This window comes from Aristolochia californica, unplaced genomic scaffold (genome assembly GCF_029961685.1).
Source record: "Aristolochia californica isolate CCGP_79_NKW_82.1479 unplaced genomic scaffold, dmAriCali1.0.hap1 SCAF_10, whole genome shotgun sequence".
NCBI classification, from domain to species: domain Eukaryota; kingdom Viridiplantae; phylum Streptophyta; class Magnoliopsida; order Piperales; family Aristolochiaceae; genus Aristolochia; species Aristolochia californica.
Genome location: NW_027181771.1, coordinates 31234879 through 31254432, shown reverse-complemented (window position 1 = coordinate 31254432; position 19554 = coordinate 31234879). Strand labels below are relative to the sequence as shown.

General features: G+C 38.7%; 1 protein-coding gene across 1 annotated transcript; it reads left to right on the top strand.

Annotated features, from left to right (window-relative positions):
• Nucleotides 1-16426: 16426 nt before the first annotated feature.
• On the top strand, nt 16427-19335 carry LOC137936078 (omega-3 fatty acid desaturase, chloroplastic-like). Its single transcript, XM_068780613.1, has 8 exons — nt 16427-17204; nt 17417-17506; nt 17674-17740; nt 17857-17949; nt 18046-18231; nt 18334-18414; nt 18625-18762; nt 18873-19335. Exons 1-8 carry the CDS (start codon nt 16705-16707, stop codon nt 19059-19061), a joined length of 1344 nt encoding a protein of 447 aa, XP_068636714.1. The 5' UTR covers nt 16427-16704; the 3' UTR covers nt 19062-19335.
• Nucleotides 19336-19554: the final 219 nt, after the last annotated feature.

The window sequence follows — 19554 nt, the reverse complement described above, 5'->3', positions numbered from 1 at the left end:
GAGCTCACACCATTCTCTGTGTGATCACTATGATCCATACAGTGGTCTCCCTGCCTTGCCGCAGGGCTCCTCCTTTCTCCATGAGGAGTAGGGTTTCATACCCCTAATAACTCATCGAGTTTTTCAGAAATCTGTTGGATTTGAGCATTTACCTGAGATCCTCTGCTGTCCATCAAAATTGCCAGACGTCCCTCGGTTTTGTCCTGGCTCGCTTGAATCATGCTTCTGACGGTAGATACCCAGTTTTCGCTATTCGACGGTTCTCCCATTTCGGCCTGCTCTGATACCAAGTTGTTGTGTTCCCGGGCCCTAGCTCGAGTTACATGACGGAGGGAGGGATCACCTTGCCGTTTCAGAGTCGAATCTGGCCACCGAGACCTCCCGGGACGACCTATGGTGTCGATTTGAGGAGATGAAGGTTGGGAAAGGTTTTACGGAAAGTCGAAAAGGGATGATGGAAGACAAGCGCCGCCAGAAGAGGCCGGAGAGCGATTAGGGCTCGTCGCCGGGAGCCGTCATCGGGGGTTCCAGGGGAACGCCGACCCTGGTTCGAAGGGGAGAACTCAGATCCCGATTAATTCTTCCTTTCTGTTTCATTCGTTCCACAAACCTTAAGTTAAGTCAGAAAATTCCAATTATTACAATGTTGCCCTACGGCTTCCATATGCGTGACTGAAAATAATTTAAATTATAATTACGCCCAAGTCCCTTTTCTGGCCTCTAATTCCCATGCATCTTATGTCTGAGTCAACTCACCTCGTCGCCTCTGGGTGACCCGTCCTGCTATCGAGTCCACAACATCTTACCTCTTAGCTAATGCTCTCATTTATAGTGTTACAAAACCCTTAGGGTTATAACTCAATAGATTAAACAACATAATAAGACAATGTATTTACATCTTCATGCCATCCTTATGGAACATACCATAAATAACCACTTTGCCACTCATTTGATGTGTGGGCTTCTAGCCTGGAGCTCGTGGGCTTGAACCCATCTTCTAACACTCCCCCTCAAGTTGGAGGAGAAAATACATCATAAATACCCAGCTTGCCACCTATATAAGATAGAATTTTGGATGTAACCATTTTGGTGAGGATATCAACTACTTGCTCTTGAGATGAAACATATTTAAGAGAAATTATTCCTGCTTGAAACTTTTCCCGTATAAAATGATAATCTACTTCAATATGTTTAGTTCTTTCATGGAAGACTGGATTTGATGTAATGTGAATAGCTGCTAGATTATCACAATGTAGGCCCCTGGAGCCTCCTTTATAAAATCCCAATTCGGTAAAAAAAGTCTTTATCCATAAAAGTTCACTTACAGTGTGGGCCATAGCTCGGTATTCTGCTTCAACACTAGATCTTGCAATCACATTTTGCTTTTTGCTTTTCCATATGACCAAGTTCCCCCCATCAAGGGTACAATACCCAGACGTAGATTTTCTATCATCGGGTGATCCAGTCCAATCTGCATATGAGAAACCTTCTATATTGAAGTGCCCACAATCTTCTTCCTAGAGCACATTTTAAGTATCATAATATTTTCTCCAAAGCTTGTCAGTGAGTAATTTGTGATTTGTGCATGAATTGACTTACCACAGCTCACAACCTATGTTATATTTGGCTTGGTAACCATGAAATAGATCAATTTTCCCACGAGTCTTTGATATTTGTCAGTGTCAACATCTTATCTAGTTGTAGCGCACACTTTTCATTCGCGCCCATAGGTGCATCAACTGGTCTACAACCCTTCATTCCTATTCTTCACAAGACTTATTTTCTTTAAGACAATATTCTCCCATGCTTTGACTGAAGGACTTCTATACCCATAAAATATTTGAGCTTACCCAAATCTTTAATCTTGAACTCTTGACATATCATATTCTTCACTTCTTGTATAATATGAGCATCATTCCCAGTCAAAATAATATCATCAACATACACAACCAATAATATCTTCCATTTGATAGTATTTTTAACATATACTGAGTGATCAACCGAGCACCTATGAAAGCCAAATCGTAGAAATGTTTGACTGAATTTATCAAACCAGGCCTGAAGGGAATGTTTAAGCCCATATAAAGATTTCTTTAACCGGCATACGGACTCCCCCTCAACCACATATTCTGGTGGTTGGACTATATAAATTTCTTCATGTATATCACCATTTAAAAATTTATTTTTTACCTTGAGCTGATATACGGGCCATGATGAGTTAGCAGCAATAGAGAGGATGATACATATCGAGTACAGTTTTGCAACCAAAGAAAAAGTTTCTTCATAATCTATCTCATAGCACTGAGTATAACCTTTTGCAACTAGTCGTGCTTTAAGGTGAGCAACCGGCCCATCGGGGTTGTGTTTCACCGAAAAAACCCATCTACAACCAACTGGTCTTTTCCCTTTTGGGAGTGATGCCTATGTCCAGGTTTGATTTTCATATAGTGCATGCATTTCTTCATCCATAGCCGCCTTCCATCCTGGATGCTTTGGGGTGTCCTAATAGGATTGTGGTATGGAAACAGACGAAAGAGAAGCAAGAAACTGAACACACTTAGAAGATAAGCGATGAGAAGACATAAAATTGGCAATTGGATGAGATGTAGTACACGAACTGGTTGCCTTTCGTAATGCTATATGCCGAGTAACAAATTCAGGCCCAAACATAGGAGGAGGAGAAAGACTTACCTCAGGTGGATCTGACAACTCCACAGGTGAGGGGACGACCAGTGCTTCAGGGGGATAAGTAAGATTTTCATTAACCGGCACAAGCGGACATGGAGGGGTAGGAGGAAATGTAAATCTTGGAGGAGCATCCTGTGATGAGTAGAAGGAAGTGTCTTCAAAGAAAGTCACATCTCGAGATACCATCAACCTCCGAAGTGTAGGATTATAACAAATATATCCTTTCTGAGTTCGAGGATACCCCAAAAAAATACACTTTAGAGACCGAGGATCAATTTTACTTTTATGTGGTGAAGTATCATGAATAAAACATGTGCAACCAAATACTTTAAGAGGAAGCGAAAACGGATCTTCACCATGAAACAAAACAGAATACGGACTTTGATTTCTAAGCACTGATGAAAGTAACCTATTGATGAGAAAACATGCAGTAAGAATAGCATGAGGCCAATAAAAGTAAGGTACCTTCATCGAGTAGAGGAGGCCCTGAGCAACTTCAAGGAGGTGGCGATTCATTCTTTCAGCAACACCATTTTGTTGAGGGGTATAGGCACATGATGTTTGATGAAGAAGTTCATTACCCTCACAAAATGATTTAAACTCGTTAGACAAATATTCCTTAGCATTATCGGATCTAAGGATTTGAATGTTTTTCCCAAATTGCATCAGAACCATTGCATTAAAGTTTTTTAAAAATAGAAAGAATTTATGAACATTCTTTAAACAAAAACAACCAAGTCACTCGGGTAAAATCGTTTACAAAAGTAAAAAAATATTGAACTTGAGAAATGTTAGAGACTTTAAGGTCCCCATACATTAGAATGTATTAATGCAAACGGAGCAAGTAGTTGTAAGACGAAGAGAATATGTACTCCTAACATGCTTACTTAATTGACATGCCTACTTAATTGACATGCCTCACAATTAAAATTAGACAAAGATGTAAGAGATGGAACTAAAGAACGAAGTGACGAGGTAGATGGATGACCAAGCCGGTTGTGCTAAAGTTGAGCCTCGGATGTAGTGGATGAAATAACAGCTACTGGTGGAAGAGTAAAATAGTATAAGCCCCCTTTTTCATGGTCGCTACCAATCACCTGTTTCGTAGTTAGATCCTAAAATATACACGAAGATGGTGAGAAGGTAACAGAACAATTCAATTGTTTGGTTAATTGAGTAATAGAGAGCAAATTTAACGGAAATTGAGGAACAAACAACACATCTTGAAGAGGAGTAGACGCGGTAACAGAGGAGGAACCCATGCCAAACACTTTGGTTTGGGAACCATTAGCAATAGTGACAAATTTATGATGAAGACATGGAGACAATGAATGAAGCATGTGTTTGTTACCTGACAAGTGGTCGGAAGCCCCAAAGTCAATGATCCAAGAGGAAGGGGTTGAAGAGGAAGAAAGCATACCTGAGGCAATGGTGGTGGCAATAGTAGGTCCTGGTGAAGTAGAAGACTGATCCAATAAGGATTTCAGCTTTTGAATTGCAGCATAATCTTCCCCAGAAATAGTCACATTCCTAGAATGAGAATCAGTCTTATCCTCCTTTTTCTCAACAGTGACTGAGGCTAGATTGGTTGTGGCCCAATCAAGCTTGTCATGGAGTTTCCAACATGAATCCACAAGGTGGTTTGAACCACCATAGTAAGTGCACACATGAGGCTTAGTGCGGGAAAGGGGGATCCGTTCGACCACCTCTATTGCAGTCTCCTCTTGTATCTCTGCCGCATCCTCGGAATTGGGATGATGTACGCCAAGTACCAGAGAACATAGCTGATGAAGCATCAATCGGAGGAGGAGATGGATCAGGAATCCGTAACAATGTGACACTTATGTCATCAAAAGATGGAAGGGCATAGGAACTAAGAAGCTGAGTCTTAGCGACCTCGAGATAAGGCTTAATATTGGTAAGGCAAATAGTTGTTGCCATGACCTCGCATTGTTTTTCTTGAACAACAATGTCGATAGAGAATGGTTAAGCAAGTTTTCATTCTTGGAGAAAGCCACGAAATCGGGTAAAAAACTCATGAATGTTATCTCCTTGTTTTTGCAAAGAGGCGGTACTTGAATAGAGCTTAGCACATGTGTCCCAAACATTGTTAGCGACATGCTCTTCTATGCTGTTAATAAGACAACTGATAACCATGTTATAGTTTTTAACCCATTTACGGTAGACTTCATCTTCTTCATCAACCAGAGGAGGGATTTTGAGAACATGACCGAGAAGGTCACGAGTAATGAGAACCCTCCGTACCAATTGTGACCAGTTGAGGTAATTGGAAAGACCTCGTAGTGAAAATGTAGTAATTCGGAGTATGTCACTCTTATTACTCAAATGTCCACTCTCTATGTTGAGACAAATCAACTGCTAAGGTCAATTGTCAAAGGGCTCAAATAACAATTACACAACGTAATTTGAAGCACCCTTAGACCAAATTAGCCACAAAAAATAAGTAGAGAATATTTTCACGAGAATAAGCACTAAATCATGAAAAATTAGTGCTTTTGTCAAGTGATAACAAAATCCAGCCACTACTCAACTTCTCTTATATTTATAAAAAAATAGAGAGAAGAGATTAGATACAACTTTTATCCTTAATCCAAACTCAACCACAAAAACGAGAGTAAATCTAGACACAACCTTTCTTGGCAAACCAAGAGCAATTTCTTGGCAAAAAATTGTTCAACTCATGGGAATACTTCAACACTCAAAAATTCAATTACAAAAGTTCAAAAATAGAAAGAAACACTAAAAATAAGTAAATGTTGGAATTCTAACCATATGATGGTCATCCAACAACATAACCCAATCCCATGAGTACCGTTAGATTATAGAATTGACATTAACATATGCTAGAATCCCAAATCAAGAATGTTTGATTCATGTCACATAAAGATAACTGAATTCAAATCATTAAAACAGGGACAAATCATGTAATTGCTACAAGTTGATCAAGACTATAACATATTTTTTGTCATAAAAGATAGATCTTCACAATGTTTATGAAGATTAACTGACTTGACATGACTCAAGCATTCAAGAAGAGAGAAACAAATAGAAATCGTAAAGAGAGAATATGGAAAAAAAACCAGATTTTACCAATCTCTTCATAGCAAAACTCCTTCTATAAACAACTTCTTGAATGGAGGACATAACTATTTGAATAGGGATCCTAAACTCCATGCTCTGATACCATGTAGAAGTTATGACCCCATGAGAAGGACTCTAGGTTAATGTGGAAGAAGAATGAGTGAAGAGAGAGAAGAGGGAGAAAGGAAAAGGACGTGAGAGAGGAGAATTTGAATTAAGGGAAGAAGAGAATGTGTTAAGGGAGAAGAAAGGATGGCTGGAAAATTTCTCAAAGAGAGAAGAAGGCTCGAATGCCTAACCTCCCAATTCTCTTATTTATAGTGTTACAAATCCCTTAGGGTTACAACTCAATAGATTAAAAGACATAATAAGACAATGTATTTACATCTTCATGTCATCCTTATGGAACATACCATAAATAACCACTTTGCTACTCCTATGATTTGTGGGCTTCTAGCCTTGAGCTTATGGGCTTGAGTCCATCTTCCAACACAACTATGTTCAGACGGAGCAGAGTAGACTTGTTAGATGAGGATTCTGTAGACATTAACAAGAAAATGTCCATAGGGGAAGCCAAAGTTGGAAAATTTGGCTTCGCCAATTGGCGGGGTCAATGGGTTCAAAAAGAGACAATTCAAAGAGAAGCTTCATAGCAAGTCGGATCTGATGACAAGATGAGTCTAGAGCCTCATGCCAAGCAATATGAGTTTGCGAAGAGGAGGAGAACTGAAGAAGACATATCTTCTTCCACTGATCGACTATAAGCTCTTGAGGACTCAATGAACGATGTATGTGCTACCCAGGTAGCGATTTTTGCTACACAACAACAACTAAAGGCTAGACAGATCAAGCTCTGTGAGAGTCAGTAGAGGATTGAGAGCTTGTTTGAGACCATCCTCAGTCATCTGCCTCTTCTCGCTTAGATCCTTCTCTAGTCCTTAGGACCATCTTTTGCCTCCCTTGTACTTACATTTGCTACTATACTTCTATTTTTTGTTGTTTGAAGCATGAAGTAATTTTTTTTAAAGAATTCCTTATCTATATGAAATGGCCTTGAGTCAATACTTTTGTTTACTCTTGTGCCTACTTTAAATTCGTTTTTAGTATGACAAAAAATGGAGAGAAAAAAAATGGAAAACTGGACCTAAACTCATTAGGCACTTTAGAAATCAAAAATTGAAAATCAAATGACTAAAAAGAACTATGCAAAGGTTAAAGGGGAGCCTATTCAAAATTAGTATAATTTACTTAGTTCCGAACCTAGGGATTGTGTGTGTTTTAATTTTTTCCAAGTTAGGTTTTGTCATCAGAGAAAAAGGGGAGATTATTGACCATAGGTTAACTCCCTTATTGCTTTTAATGATAAAAAAAACTTAATAGAGCTGACAATTTGCAAACTAAGTATTTCCTATAGTTTATCTTCAAGAGGCATGCATCTTAAGGTCTAAAACCTCAAAATAATTGAGCCAATTCAAGACCTCAGGCATCATGGAAACTCAACTCTTGAAGAAGCACCCTTGAAAAAGAAAATAATGTGAAGACTAGAGTTTAGGAGTCAATAATGTATTTAAAAACTCGATCAATATGTAAAAGAGTCTTCCAAACTCCTTGTCTTAAAGTATAATGCTAAGCATGGAGTTTCAGGGCATACATTACATTTAAACATGTTTAAAACATAATACACATACTTTAAAACATGATAGAGTACTTAGATTCAATCATTCCCATGCTTTAAAAGTCAACTTAGTTGAATTCGCACTAGAATGATTGATTAACTTCTGCTAATGATTGATCATCCAGAAGTGCATAGGCCTAGTTTATAAAATATGAATGATCAACCTAAGTCGATTATCGATCGTCCAGAACATGACCATTTCATGTTATAAAGCATGATCGATCATCCTATGTGGATTGATCAATCAATATTGTCCAGGTAAGGAAAAGTTACTTGGGATGATCGATCATCCAACGTGGTTGATTGATCAGACATAATTTTACTAGTCATGGACATAAAGCATGATTGATCATAGGAAGTTCACTGATCGATCATACTTGCATTGACTGCCAGAGGGAACTCTGATTGATTGATCATCCCCTAGTAATGATCGATCAACTTAACATTTCAGGACCAATGATAACATATTGATCGATTAATCCATTGATCAATAGGTCACATCCTAACAGAAAAAGAGTTATTATACTATTGATCAATTAGTCACTTTATAGTGATCGATCAATCAATGTACTGATTTTTACAAATGGGCAAACAATGACTAGTTTGGCATGAGGTATCTATAAATACCCCACCAAACCTCACATAGAGAAGTTAATGAACATTTATTGGTAGATCCATTAGCATTTATTCTCAAAGTCTTATAAATCTTCTCTAAAGTGCTTTTCAATGAAAGAGAGCCACAACCTTGCATAGTCTCAACTCTTTCCTCTACCTATGCCTTGCATTTCATATAGTCAAGCTCCTACATACTCTCATTGTGCTAAAAAGAAGTGGATGCTTGGATCTTTCAAGGAGAAGGTACTCTCCAAGTAAAACGGGTGTAAGTGGATTTTTCCTTTCTTTGTTTTTATTTTGTTAAAGGTTCATCTAGAACCTATTTAATCTAAATAGAAAGGGCCAACTAGAGCTAGAATCTAGCCAATCTCTTAGGGAGTTTATTTTTAAAAAAACATATATTTGAGCTACACGTGGCTTAAATAAAGACGAAATCTCTGTGTAAATTCCAGCTATTAGGGTTTTAAAATAATGGAATTTCCCAAGCAAGGGTTTTTGGGCGGTGAATGCCAATAGGGAAACATAAATAAAAAAAATTCTTTTGTGCGACCTAAAAGACTAGTCGATTAAGTGCGGAAAGCCATCGCTCACATGAGTGGACGAAACCACTCTAACATCCTATGGTGTGTGATAGATTTTTTTTACATTGAATTTGCTATATTGCATACTTTACATTACACACCTTAAGCATGTAATTTATAATCTCAATTCATCCCCCTCTTGAAAAGCCACTTGGGCCAACAATTTTCTATCAGGTCTACTAACATAAATTGTGGATAGAGAAGGAATATCATCTAAGGCTAATTGTTGTATCATAAAAAACATAAAATTCTGACTGCGAGTCATCTAGAATTTTTGCAACATGTAATTGTACGTCTGTACATACTATTTTCTCAATTCCCTCTCATCAATAGTAAAGGGATGGAAAATATTTATTTCATGAAGTACACCCAATAGTTCATTGTAGTATTTTGCAACAGATCTTCCATCTCTCTTGTGGCTACACAATCTAGCATACAATTCATAGACTTGGAATATATTTCTCTCCTGAGCATAGAACTGCTCATATTTCCAATCAGTAGTAGGAGCCATCAACCCTAGGATTATGGTATGAGAAGAACACAAAAGATCAGAATTTTACTAACCAGACAACTCAAAAATTGAAAGAACCTTTCTTGTGGGATCGATGTCTTCAATGGAGGAGAAATAAGCCTTTACAACCTTGCAATCAGGGTCGATCACTCTGACTCCATGTAAAAATAAAGATGAAAGAGGATTAAGAAAGAAATAAGAGAAGGAAAGAGGATAAGGAATTCAAAAAGAGTGCTAATTGGGAGTGTTCTCATTGGGAGTCACCACAACCTTCCAGGGTTTAATAACTTAAGTGAAAAATGTGTAAAAGGACATAAATGCTCCCTTATATATTTACATGCCTATATCTCAACATACACACCTCCAAATTACATCTATAGACACATCTACATGTCTTGATCAAAATGGTGTCATTACTAGGCATTACAGTTAGTATAGAATTACCAAATTACCTCTAATATTATTTTTCAATAGAAGGTTATAGCAAAGAAGAGGACAAGAAAGCTTTTGATTTACATAAGAAACTACAAAAGAATCTTTGTTTGTTATTTACATGTAAATCACAAAGCTTAGTCACCATGAAGCTGCACAAGCCACTTGGATATGACCCAAAGGGTCATACTTCAATGTGGACCCACTATTCTAAGCAATTAGCTTAAAAAGGTTTTGTTTATGTGAGATGTTAAGCGAATAAGAAAAGCGAGTTATGATTTCAATGTTTTAACTAATTAGTAGGCCTTACATTAAAATTTTAAGCACAAATTAGACATATCTACATTCAATGAGTGAGTTACCTAGGTGGATCCCTAGTTTATAATACTAGATTGATTTCATGTCAAAATTAGCTAAAAACAAGGTACTTGCTTAAGCAAAACAAGACCACTATTGCTTATGCTTACAAAAAAGGGTAGTTGAAACCATAAGGGACTCTCTTTGCTTGGTCTCTTTGCTCGAGTGGTCAAAGCCTCCGAGATGCTTTTGTCTGATTGAACTCAAGTCAATTGGTGGTATGAGGGGCCAAGCAAAAAAGTAAGTTGCTTTGAAGCGGTTTTCTTCAATGTCGAAGGTCTGTTTGATTACTGATATGCAAACCCACTTATCCTTTATTGAATGATGCAAATAGTTGACTCAGAGTTTTCTCATCTACGTCTCGATGTAAGGTTTCATGTTAGCAAAAGGGGAGCACCCATCGTCTTGATGTGTAGGATCTTCAGTGAAAGTTGGGAGGTTCACATCTTGCAATTGCCACACTATTGTTTTCAAAGCACGAACATGGCCATTGGCTCATTTCCCTCGGATCCCTCTTAGCAATGACAAAATTGATCAAACTTTTATCATGAACTTCAAAACGTAAATGAAATTCATGAACTGAAATTGTACCTCCTGATATGGCATCAACTCCAGGTGAACAAAGCTTCTCAACTATCGTCTCCAGCGAACAGAATGTCTCGTCTATCGCAGAGGCTCGTCGATGGCAACGTTCAGGCATGCATCTACTAGACCAGACCCCCTCTTATAGCCTCCTCTCCATCAAAAGAGACCACCAAATTGATGAGAAATCGTAAGGTTGTATCCGACGACCACCATCAATGAAAAACCGACGACGGATGGGTCACTTAAGTGACGGTTCGTGAAGCATCTAAGTGACGGTTCGTGAACCAACATACATTCTCCCACTTGATCTATACGCCTACTTAATATGTATCATTGATTATTGATACATCTTCTAGAATGTTTTCCATAGATATAATATCCTTATACTCAAACAAAGACGATTAAATTACAAGAATCGTGGCAGTAAGTCCTTTAGAGCATATATTACCTTCCACGTATTACAATGCAACTATCTCCTTTGAATGAGAACCTTATGTGGGTCATTTCTTTATGAATGAACTTTCATAATGCTCATTTAGTATCACCTTATTTTGTCATTCTCTAAACTTTATGTATGCAACCAAATAAGAGAAGACATAAATGAACTTAATGGATTTTTTCATTGACAAAATTGGGATACAAACATAACAAGAATCTCAATTACAGAAATTACTTAATAGAACTGAGTCTAATATGTTCAACATGTCCTTTATAAGCTACGGGTGGTAGATCCACTTTGTATGCTTTGACATGTTCTCGAATAGCTAAAAACTTTATGTCAATATACTTATTACGACTTCCGCTCTTATTGTTCTTGGCCAAAAACACCGATGCAAAATTATCGTAATCAATCCTTAGTGTCTTAGAAATTGTGTCAATAATTTTAAACCCTGAAATAAAAACTCCTCTACCATATAGCTTGTGATTACGCTTCAAAACATACTACAAACTCTGTTTCCATGGTTGAAGTAGCAATCAAAGATTGCGTTGCACTTCTCCAAGAAATGGCTCCTCCGTATAATAAGAAGACATATCCTTATGTCAAATTTCTCAAATCAGGGAAGCCAGCAAAATCAGAGTCTAAATATCCAATCACTTCCAGATGATCAGATCGTCTATACGTAAGCTTGCAGTCCTTAGTCCCCTAAAGGTATAGCATGACTTTCTTTGCAGCTTTCCAATGGTCCAAACTGGGATTACTTTGATATCTGCTCAACATTCCCACTACATATGCTATGTCAGATCTTGTCTAAACTTGAGCATACATTAAACTCCCAACTACGGAAGCATATGAAATATTTTTCATTGGTTCCCTCTCAAAATTATTTTGTGGACCTTGTTCCAAACTTAATTTGTCACCTTTCACAATAGGTGCAACACCAGATGAGCAATTATTCATACGATATCTCTCTAAAATTTTGTTGATATAAGCTTCTTGAGACGATCCTAATATCCCTTGGGACCTGTCTCTATCAATCTTTATGCCTATGACATAAGTTGTTTCGCCCATATCGTTCATATCAAATTTCATCGAGAGAAATCGTTTGACCTCATGTAGTAATCTTAAATCACTTGAAACAAGAAGAATATCATCTACATATAGGACTAAGAAAATTATTTTGCTCCCACTGACCTTATGGTATATACATCGATCCATGATATTCTTCGCAAAACCAAATGAAGAAATAACATCATGAAATTTTAAATACCACTGATGGGAGACTTGTTTTAGTCCATATATAGATTTCTTAAGTCTACAAACAAAGTGAGCATTCCCCTCTGAAATAAAACGTTCATGTTGTTTCATGTAAACCTCCTCTTCTAGGTCTCCATTGATGAAAGTCGTTTTCACATCTATTTGATGTAACTCCATATCATAATGAGCTACTAATACCATAATTATCCGAAATGAATCCTTCACTGAAACAGTAGATAAGGTATTGTGATAATCAATTCCTTCTTATTGGGTAAATCCTTTGGCTACAAGTCTTGCCTTATATCTTTCAATATTGCCTAAAGAGTTTCTTTTGGTTTTAAAAACCCATTTACAGCCAATGGTCTTCCCCTTTAGGTAATTCAACAAGATCCCAAACTTGGTTTTAAGCCATTGAATCCAACTCTTCCTTAATGGCATCATTCCATAATGTTGATTTATGCCACTCATGGCTAGTGAAAAGATAATAGGATCATCTTCAACACAAATGTCTATATCAGACTCTTGAAGAACACTTCATATTTTGAAGAGATTACAAGTTTCCTAACTCTTAAAGATCTTTTTAATGGTACTTCAATATTTTCAGGTTGAGAATGTTGAGTAACCTGATCTATAGGAGTATCCTCATGATGAGATGGTTCTTCAACTAATAGTTGTACTTGAATAATCGAATCCTGATGATTATCATGATCAACAACCAATCTATGCGAAGATGTAGGAGCAGGTTGAGAACTTGTATGCTCCTCAAAAACTAAGTTTCGATGTTGGCTACTCCCACTAATCTCATCATTTTCAAGGAACCTTGCATTCTTAGATTCGAAGTGCCAAGTCAAAATCCATGCTCCCTAATGACAGGAGTAATTTCTCCTTCCACTCAATATAATTTTCTCCATTTAGGGGAACAATAGAGGAATCAAAGGTTGGGATAGACAAAGTTTGAAGAGTTGCAAAAAAAATAGACAACAAATTTGGTAAGCATGTAATGAATCTAAATTTTTTGAATATTTACCCATGTAAATAATCCAAACAAATAAATCAACGTGTCATTATAATCTCTCCCGTAGACTTAGATTATAACACATATGCGATTTATGTCTCTTTATAATGGGACTCATAAATTTGTTTGCAAATGAATATTCTACACCTATATGCAATCTAGATATTTTTTTTAAAATATTTCTTTCCCATCCTGATTAATCACTTAAAAAGAACATTTACCCTGTAGGGTTAAATAATTATATCTCCATGATTAATCATAATTTTTTATGTCATTAACTTTATGTGACTAAACTTAATGTCACTAAACATTTGCATAATTAAGAATGTTGTAAAAATTACTCAATTATTCAAATGTATACCAAAATATAACATAAAAATAATTGACTAAAATTAATGTCAATTATTAATTCCTTATATGGAGGGTCAACTTAAATAATGCATAAAACCTAAATAAAATTTTTCATAATTGAAAATTCAACTTAAATATGCACATTATACAACTATATGTACATGCATAAAATATTCAATTCATATGAATCAAAAGAGAAATTGAATAAAAAATAGATATACTAAGTTTACTGCAATTTAAAATAAATATTACATGTGTATCCAATGATAACACATGAAAGCAGATGGCCTAATGGTCACTACACCAAATTGTAAATCTTGCGTGCGGGTTCGAATCCGCACTGGCGCAAATAAAATGGATTTTGAGAACCGAGTAGGCTCGGTCCTCTATCGGGTGCTTCAGCGAGTTGGAACGGGCGAGCCAACTCAATCCGCACGATCCGACCCTTAATGTCTGAGTCGCGCCAACCCGTTTGACTCGTCTCAACTAACCCGATCTTGCGCAACCAGTACGAGTTGACTCGTTATTTAAATGAAACTTACTTACCTAAGTTTTAATTTTTTTTATTTCCGACCACTAGAGGTTGTCTTCAACCTCTAGCCATGCACAGAGAGGACGTTCGGCTTCCACCGTCTACCCTCTGCTAGACGTCGGCTGCCATCGTCTGACAGCGATGCCAACCGACGCACAATGCATGTCAGCGGCTCTCCATAGAGTCCTGAGAATGGACACCGAAAAGCGTACACAAAGCGTCGCTCTCCAGGAAATGTCGCCATATCAGAGAGTGGAGCTCTGATACCAAATGATCAAAATTTTATCATGGACTTTAAAACATAAATGAAATTCATGAACTTAAATCGTACCTCCTGACATGGCATCAACTTCAGGCGAACAAAGCTTATCGGCTATCGTCTCCACCGAACAGAATGTCTCATCTATTGCAGAGGCTCGTCGATGACAACATTCAGGCATACCTCTTCTCCATCAAAAGAGACCACCAAACCGATGGGAAGCCGTAATGTTGTAATTGGCGACCACCATCAATGGAAAACTGACAACGGAAGGGTCACTCAAGTGACGATTCGTGAATAGTCTTACAAAAATAACAAGTACCTGCATCAAAAGTAAGATTGCTAAGGAGTCAGGACTCTGGTTCCTACTTCATCGTCTTTCTTTCTTCCGAGTTATTCTCTCGAAAGCGTCGTGGAACGACACTGCCACTTTGACATCAGCCACCCTGAGGGAGGGACTGGTCCAATTTTGGATCTTCTTCCCTTTCTGACAACGAATTTCCTTTTCGTCATCGTGGGCTACACCAATGCTGGTGGCTGGAGCTGATGTTGGTGGGTGTCACACAAACCATCGTCCACTTATTCTTGGCTTCAGCAACACAAGGAAAACATTGTCCATCTCCGCCTCAGAAAAAAAAGTTATGATGCATCACTTTCAGCATCGAGGTGGTCCTCAAAGCTCCTCTTGTTCATTCTTGTATTCTCGCATGGATTTTCACGATTGGCGATCATCTCTAAGTTATTTTGTTGAACACATGGTACACGATTCAATCGTCTCCATTATTTGCTTATTTCCTTCATCACGAAGTCTTCAACACAGTCTTCTTGCTTCACACACATCAATGATCACGCTTCGAGAGTGTCCATCGTTGAAGATAGATACCAATTTTCAATGGATCCAGACTAAGGGTTTTTTAAAACCCGGGTGAGGTTAGCTGAGTCCTCCAAAATAAAAGGGCAAATTCGACCCCTAAGCCAACTCATGGGATTTAAAATCCGAACCAAATTAAAAACTATTAGGATCTTTGACACATTCAATACTATCGAGAACAATAATAATCGTAAAAAAAGAAATAATCAAGCACGATTACATTATATTTATAGAGGTTTGCCTCAAGGTGAAACTACATCCTATCTTTCCACCGCTGCAATCATTCACTATAATGAAGAAGAAGTTTACAACAGAAAATTACACATATCATTATCTCTGTATTTTTTTAAACTTATCTTATACATAACTCATGATCATCAATTAACCCTAATAAAGGCACCCCAAATGCTAGGAGAAAATTAGAGCTATCAAAATATAAGTGTAAAATCTTTAAATTATCCTTAATGAAACAATCATCACTCCATATATCCTAAATATTTCAAGAGGTTAAGTCAGGGATCCCTCGGAAGGGGGGAACGACCTAATTTTGGTCCGTGTTTAATTAGACTTGGTAACTTAACAAAAACTACTGGTCGGAAAAGTAAGTCCGTTTCAAAATTTTGGCAACGTGACGAACTTTTCACTTTCACACCGTAGTCAATATCTAGACCCGTCAACGGTGTGGCGGCGAACACGTTACCGTCCTCGCTTACGGGTCCACTTGAGCGGCGTAAACTTGGCCAACCTTTGTATTGCTTGTCAAATCTCATCTCTCAAGCTTCCGTGTGGATCATAAGTGTAAAACCCTAAAGTCTGAAACAAAAAACGCTAAAATCGAGTTACCCATGTTTAATGCCTGCAGGTGCCGCGCGCTCCTTCCACAACCTTCCGTAACGTGAGATGCCACTTAGACGCGTTTTTTACAAAACGTAGAGAAATCCCTAAAAGCCAACTAACACTGGAAGTAAAGATCTCCCGCCTCTGTCGTCTGTCCTTGGTGGTTCTCTTAGTTTTAGTTTGTCCACGTTTCTGACAAAGCATGTGGCTCTCACCGGTAAAAAAACGATCATAGGACAGAGTAGGTCATTGTCCGTGGTAAAGCAGAAGTAAAATATATATGAATCCTTGATGGCCTCCGAAGAGAGGGCCGCGAAGGCGGGAGGAGCGATACCACAAAATGTTATGTGGTCTGAGATATTTCCGTTCAATCTGATCCGTGGAAGAAAGAAAGAGAGAGGGAGAGAGAGAGAGAGAGAGCAGGTATTGGTGGAGAAACCAGAATCCGTCCAAGTTTTCTTTATATACTCTTTTCCGTTATAAGGAAGTGAAGGTTTCCCCCAAATCTCTGTGCCGCCTCCCCCTCGTGTTGGCTCCTAACAGCACAACTAGTTTTTTTTTTTTTCATCTTTTTCCGGATCCGAATTTCACGAATTAATGGCGTCCTGGACACTGTCAGAGTGCGGTCTCAGGCCCCTGCCTCCGACTATTATAAGAAGTAGGAGTCTCCGCTCCAGCCCCAAGTTAGCACTGCGACTCTCCCATTCTTCCCGGATCTGCACATCGTGGGATCCCTTCAGAATGGGCGTCTCCGCCGAGAAGAATTGGAGGTTGAACGTCACCGCACCTCTCCGTCTCGCTCCCTTAAACGATGAAGGAGCCGGGGAGGGGGAGGTCGGCAAAACCGTTAGCGTCGACGACAAGTTTGACCCTAGCGCTTCGCCGCCGTTCAGTATTGGGGATATTCGTGCAGCTATCCCTAAGCATTGTTGGGTTAAGGATCCCTGGCGGTCGATGAGCTACGTTGTGCGCGATGTGGTTGCCGTTTTTGGATTAGCCGCGGCCGCTGCCTATTTCAACAACTGGTTCGTCTGGCCGCTTTACTGGGTCGCGCAGGGAACCATGTTCTGGGCTCTCTTCGTTCTTGGTCATGACTGGTAACTTTTTATTGCCTTTCTTTTTAATACCATCTCATTGCTATTTTCGATTGTTATCATTTGTTTTTCCTCTGTTTTGGCTGTTGAATGTGACTCGCATTGTTTTGTTTTCATGTTTCCTTGTCAAGATACAGTTATCTCCATGTGCCCAAATGTATCTACTCCTGTTTCTGCGCATGTGTCGACTGATTTTGAGTTTATTAATTGTGTAGTGGCCACGGTAGTTTCTCAAACAACCCAAAATTGAACAGTGTGGTTGGCCATTTGCTGCATTCTTCCATTCTCGTACCTTATCATGGATGGTAAGAGTTCTCTATCCTTTGCTTTGTGCTTCTATTCTTCATATTTAGTCTATCCCAGCTCCAAATTAAAGGATTCGGACAGTTTACAATCAAGATGATGCGTTTTAAGAAACCGACGTTTCGGTTCCAATGTGAAAGCTTATGCCTTTTTCTTTAATCGTCGGCAGGAGAATCAGCCACCGAACCCATCATCAGAATCATGGGCATGTTGAGAATGACGAATCATGGCACCCTGTTAGTATCTCTCTCTCGTCCACTCAATATGTTGAAGTGACGATTTTGTTCCTTTCTTAAGCTGGTGCATACCGGTATATGCTTTTTAATCTGTAAAATCTTTTGTGGTCTTGAAGCTTCCAAAGAAGATTTACCAGGAGTTAGATCCTCTCACCCGCAAAATGAGATTTACTGTGCCTTTCCCCATGCTCGCATACCCGGTCTATCTGGTGAGTTTCTGAAAAAATTTCTCCACGAGTCAAGGTTAATTACTTCTGCAAGATGGTGCTCACAGTTCCTCTCGCCCTCTTCTTTCTTGTGAATAGTGGTGGCGGAGTCCAGGAAAGTCCGGGTCCCATTTCGATCCAAATAGTGACTTATTCAACCCAAATGAAGCGAAAGATGTGATGACCTCTACACTCTGCTGGACGGCGATGGTGGCTCTGCTGGTGGGATTAGCAGTCGTGCTGGGTCCTGTCCCGATGCTCAAGCTCTATGCGGTGCCATACTGGGTATGTTCAATTCGATGTTTCGGTAAATCTATGACTGAGCCCCAAGGTTTTGTCAGATAAAAAGTTAACATATTTGTTGCAAATTTTCTGCTAAAAATACAGATATTTGTTGTGTGGTTGGACCTTGTTACGTACTTGCATCACCATGGACATGACGAAAAGCTTCCTTGGTATCGTGGGAAGGTATTATTTACAGTGCAGTTTCTGTGTTTTCTTAAATCACTTTTTTCGAATCTGCACTGCCGCAAGTGAAAAGAAATTGACACTTGCTGGGTCTTGAAGCTAGCTTGATTATTCCAATTTGAGTTTGGTCTGAAAGGGTTTAGGGTAGAGGACAGTCTGCCCTTTCTGCTCTCTATTTATTGGGCTCCTTATGAAGTCATTTGTTTACAGGAATGGAGCTATTTAAGAGGAGGTCTGACAACCGTAGACCGTGATTATGGATGGATCAACAACATACACCATGACATCGGGACCCATGTCATTCATCACCTCTTCCCTCAGATTCCTCACTACCATTTAATTGAAGCGGTAAGGGCTCCTCAAATGCTGAAAAAAAAAAAGAAGAATCTTTATGTAACTTTTGAATAGTTCATTCGTTGAACGCAGGAGTGCAACTAATTCTTGCTTCTTCTGTGTAGACAAAAGCGGCCAAGCCAGTACTAGGAAAGTATTACCGGGAACCCAAGAAATCTGGTCCTCTTCCATTTAATTTAATAGGAAACCTGCTTAAAAGCTTGAGTCAAGACCACTTCGTTAGCGACATAGGGGATGTTGTGTACTACCAAACTGATCCCAGTTTGTTTACCTCGGCGAAGAAGACAGAGTGAAGCGGATAGATAAATCTGGAGAAGAGATCTGCCTCCATCTTCTCCGGGAGTTGATTTGGAGGCCATAGCTTTTTCCTTTTTTGGTCTATTTATGAAGAAGGGGCTGGTGCTCGTAAATGGTGACCGACACCTCCCACTGATGCAGCAGTCTATATTTATTTGAGATTTAGTTGTTCTAGTGGAGCAAGCAAGGGGGGGAATTGTAATGCCGTAAGAGATACTTTCTGCAGCTTAATTCAAGTGACAATCAAAGCAATTGAGAAAATTTTCTGCACTTTGGTTAAATAATCACAGGTAGAATATCAGCATCACCGCTTCTATTTATTTATTTTTTAAATTCCTGTATTATAACAAATTCAAGACTCGAATTCAGGGCACAAAGTTTCTCAAGAACTTCCTAGATTAGTAAAAATGGAGTTGTAATTTCTGTGAAAAGCAACATGGTTGTAGTTCTGGACAGTGGGCACCCATGATTTGGCGACAGGAGCTATAA

Bases quoted from the DNA above. Each gene is read 5' to 3' on its own strand.
- LOC137936078 (XM_068780613.1), top strand. From the start codon at position 16,705: ATGGCGTCCTGGACACTGTCAGAGTGCGGTCTCAGGCCCCTGCCTCCG. The intron at 17,950-18,045 runs GTGAGTTTCTGA...TCTTGTGAATAG, and splicing joins TCGCATACCCGGTCTATCTG to TGGTGGCGGAGTCCAGGAAA. The intron at 18,415-18,624 runs GTATTATTTACA...ATTTGTTTACAG, and splicing joins TTCCTTGGTATCGTGGGAAG to GAATGGAGCTATTTAAGAGG.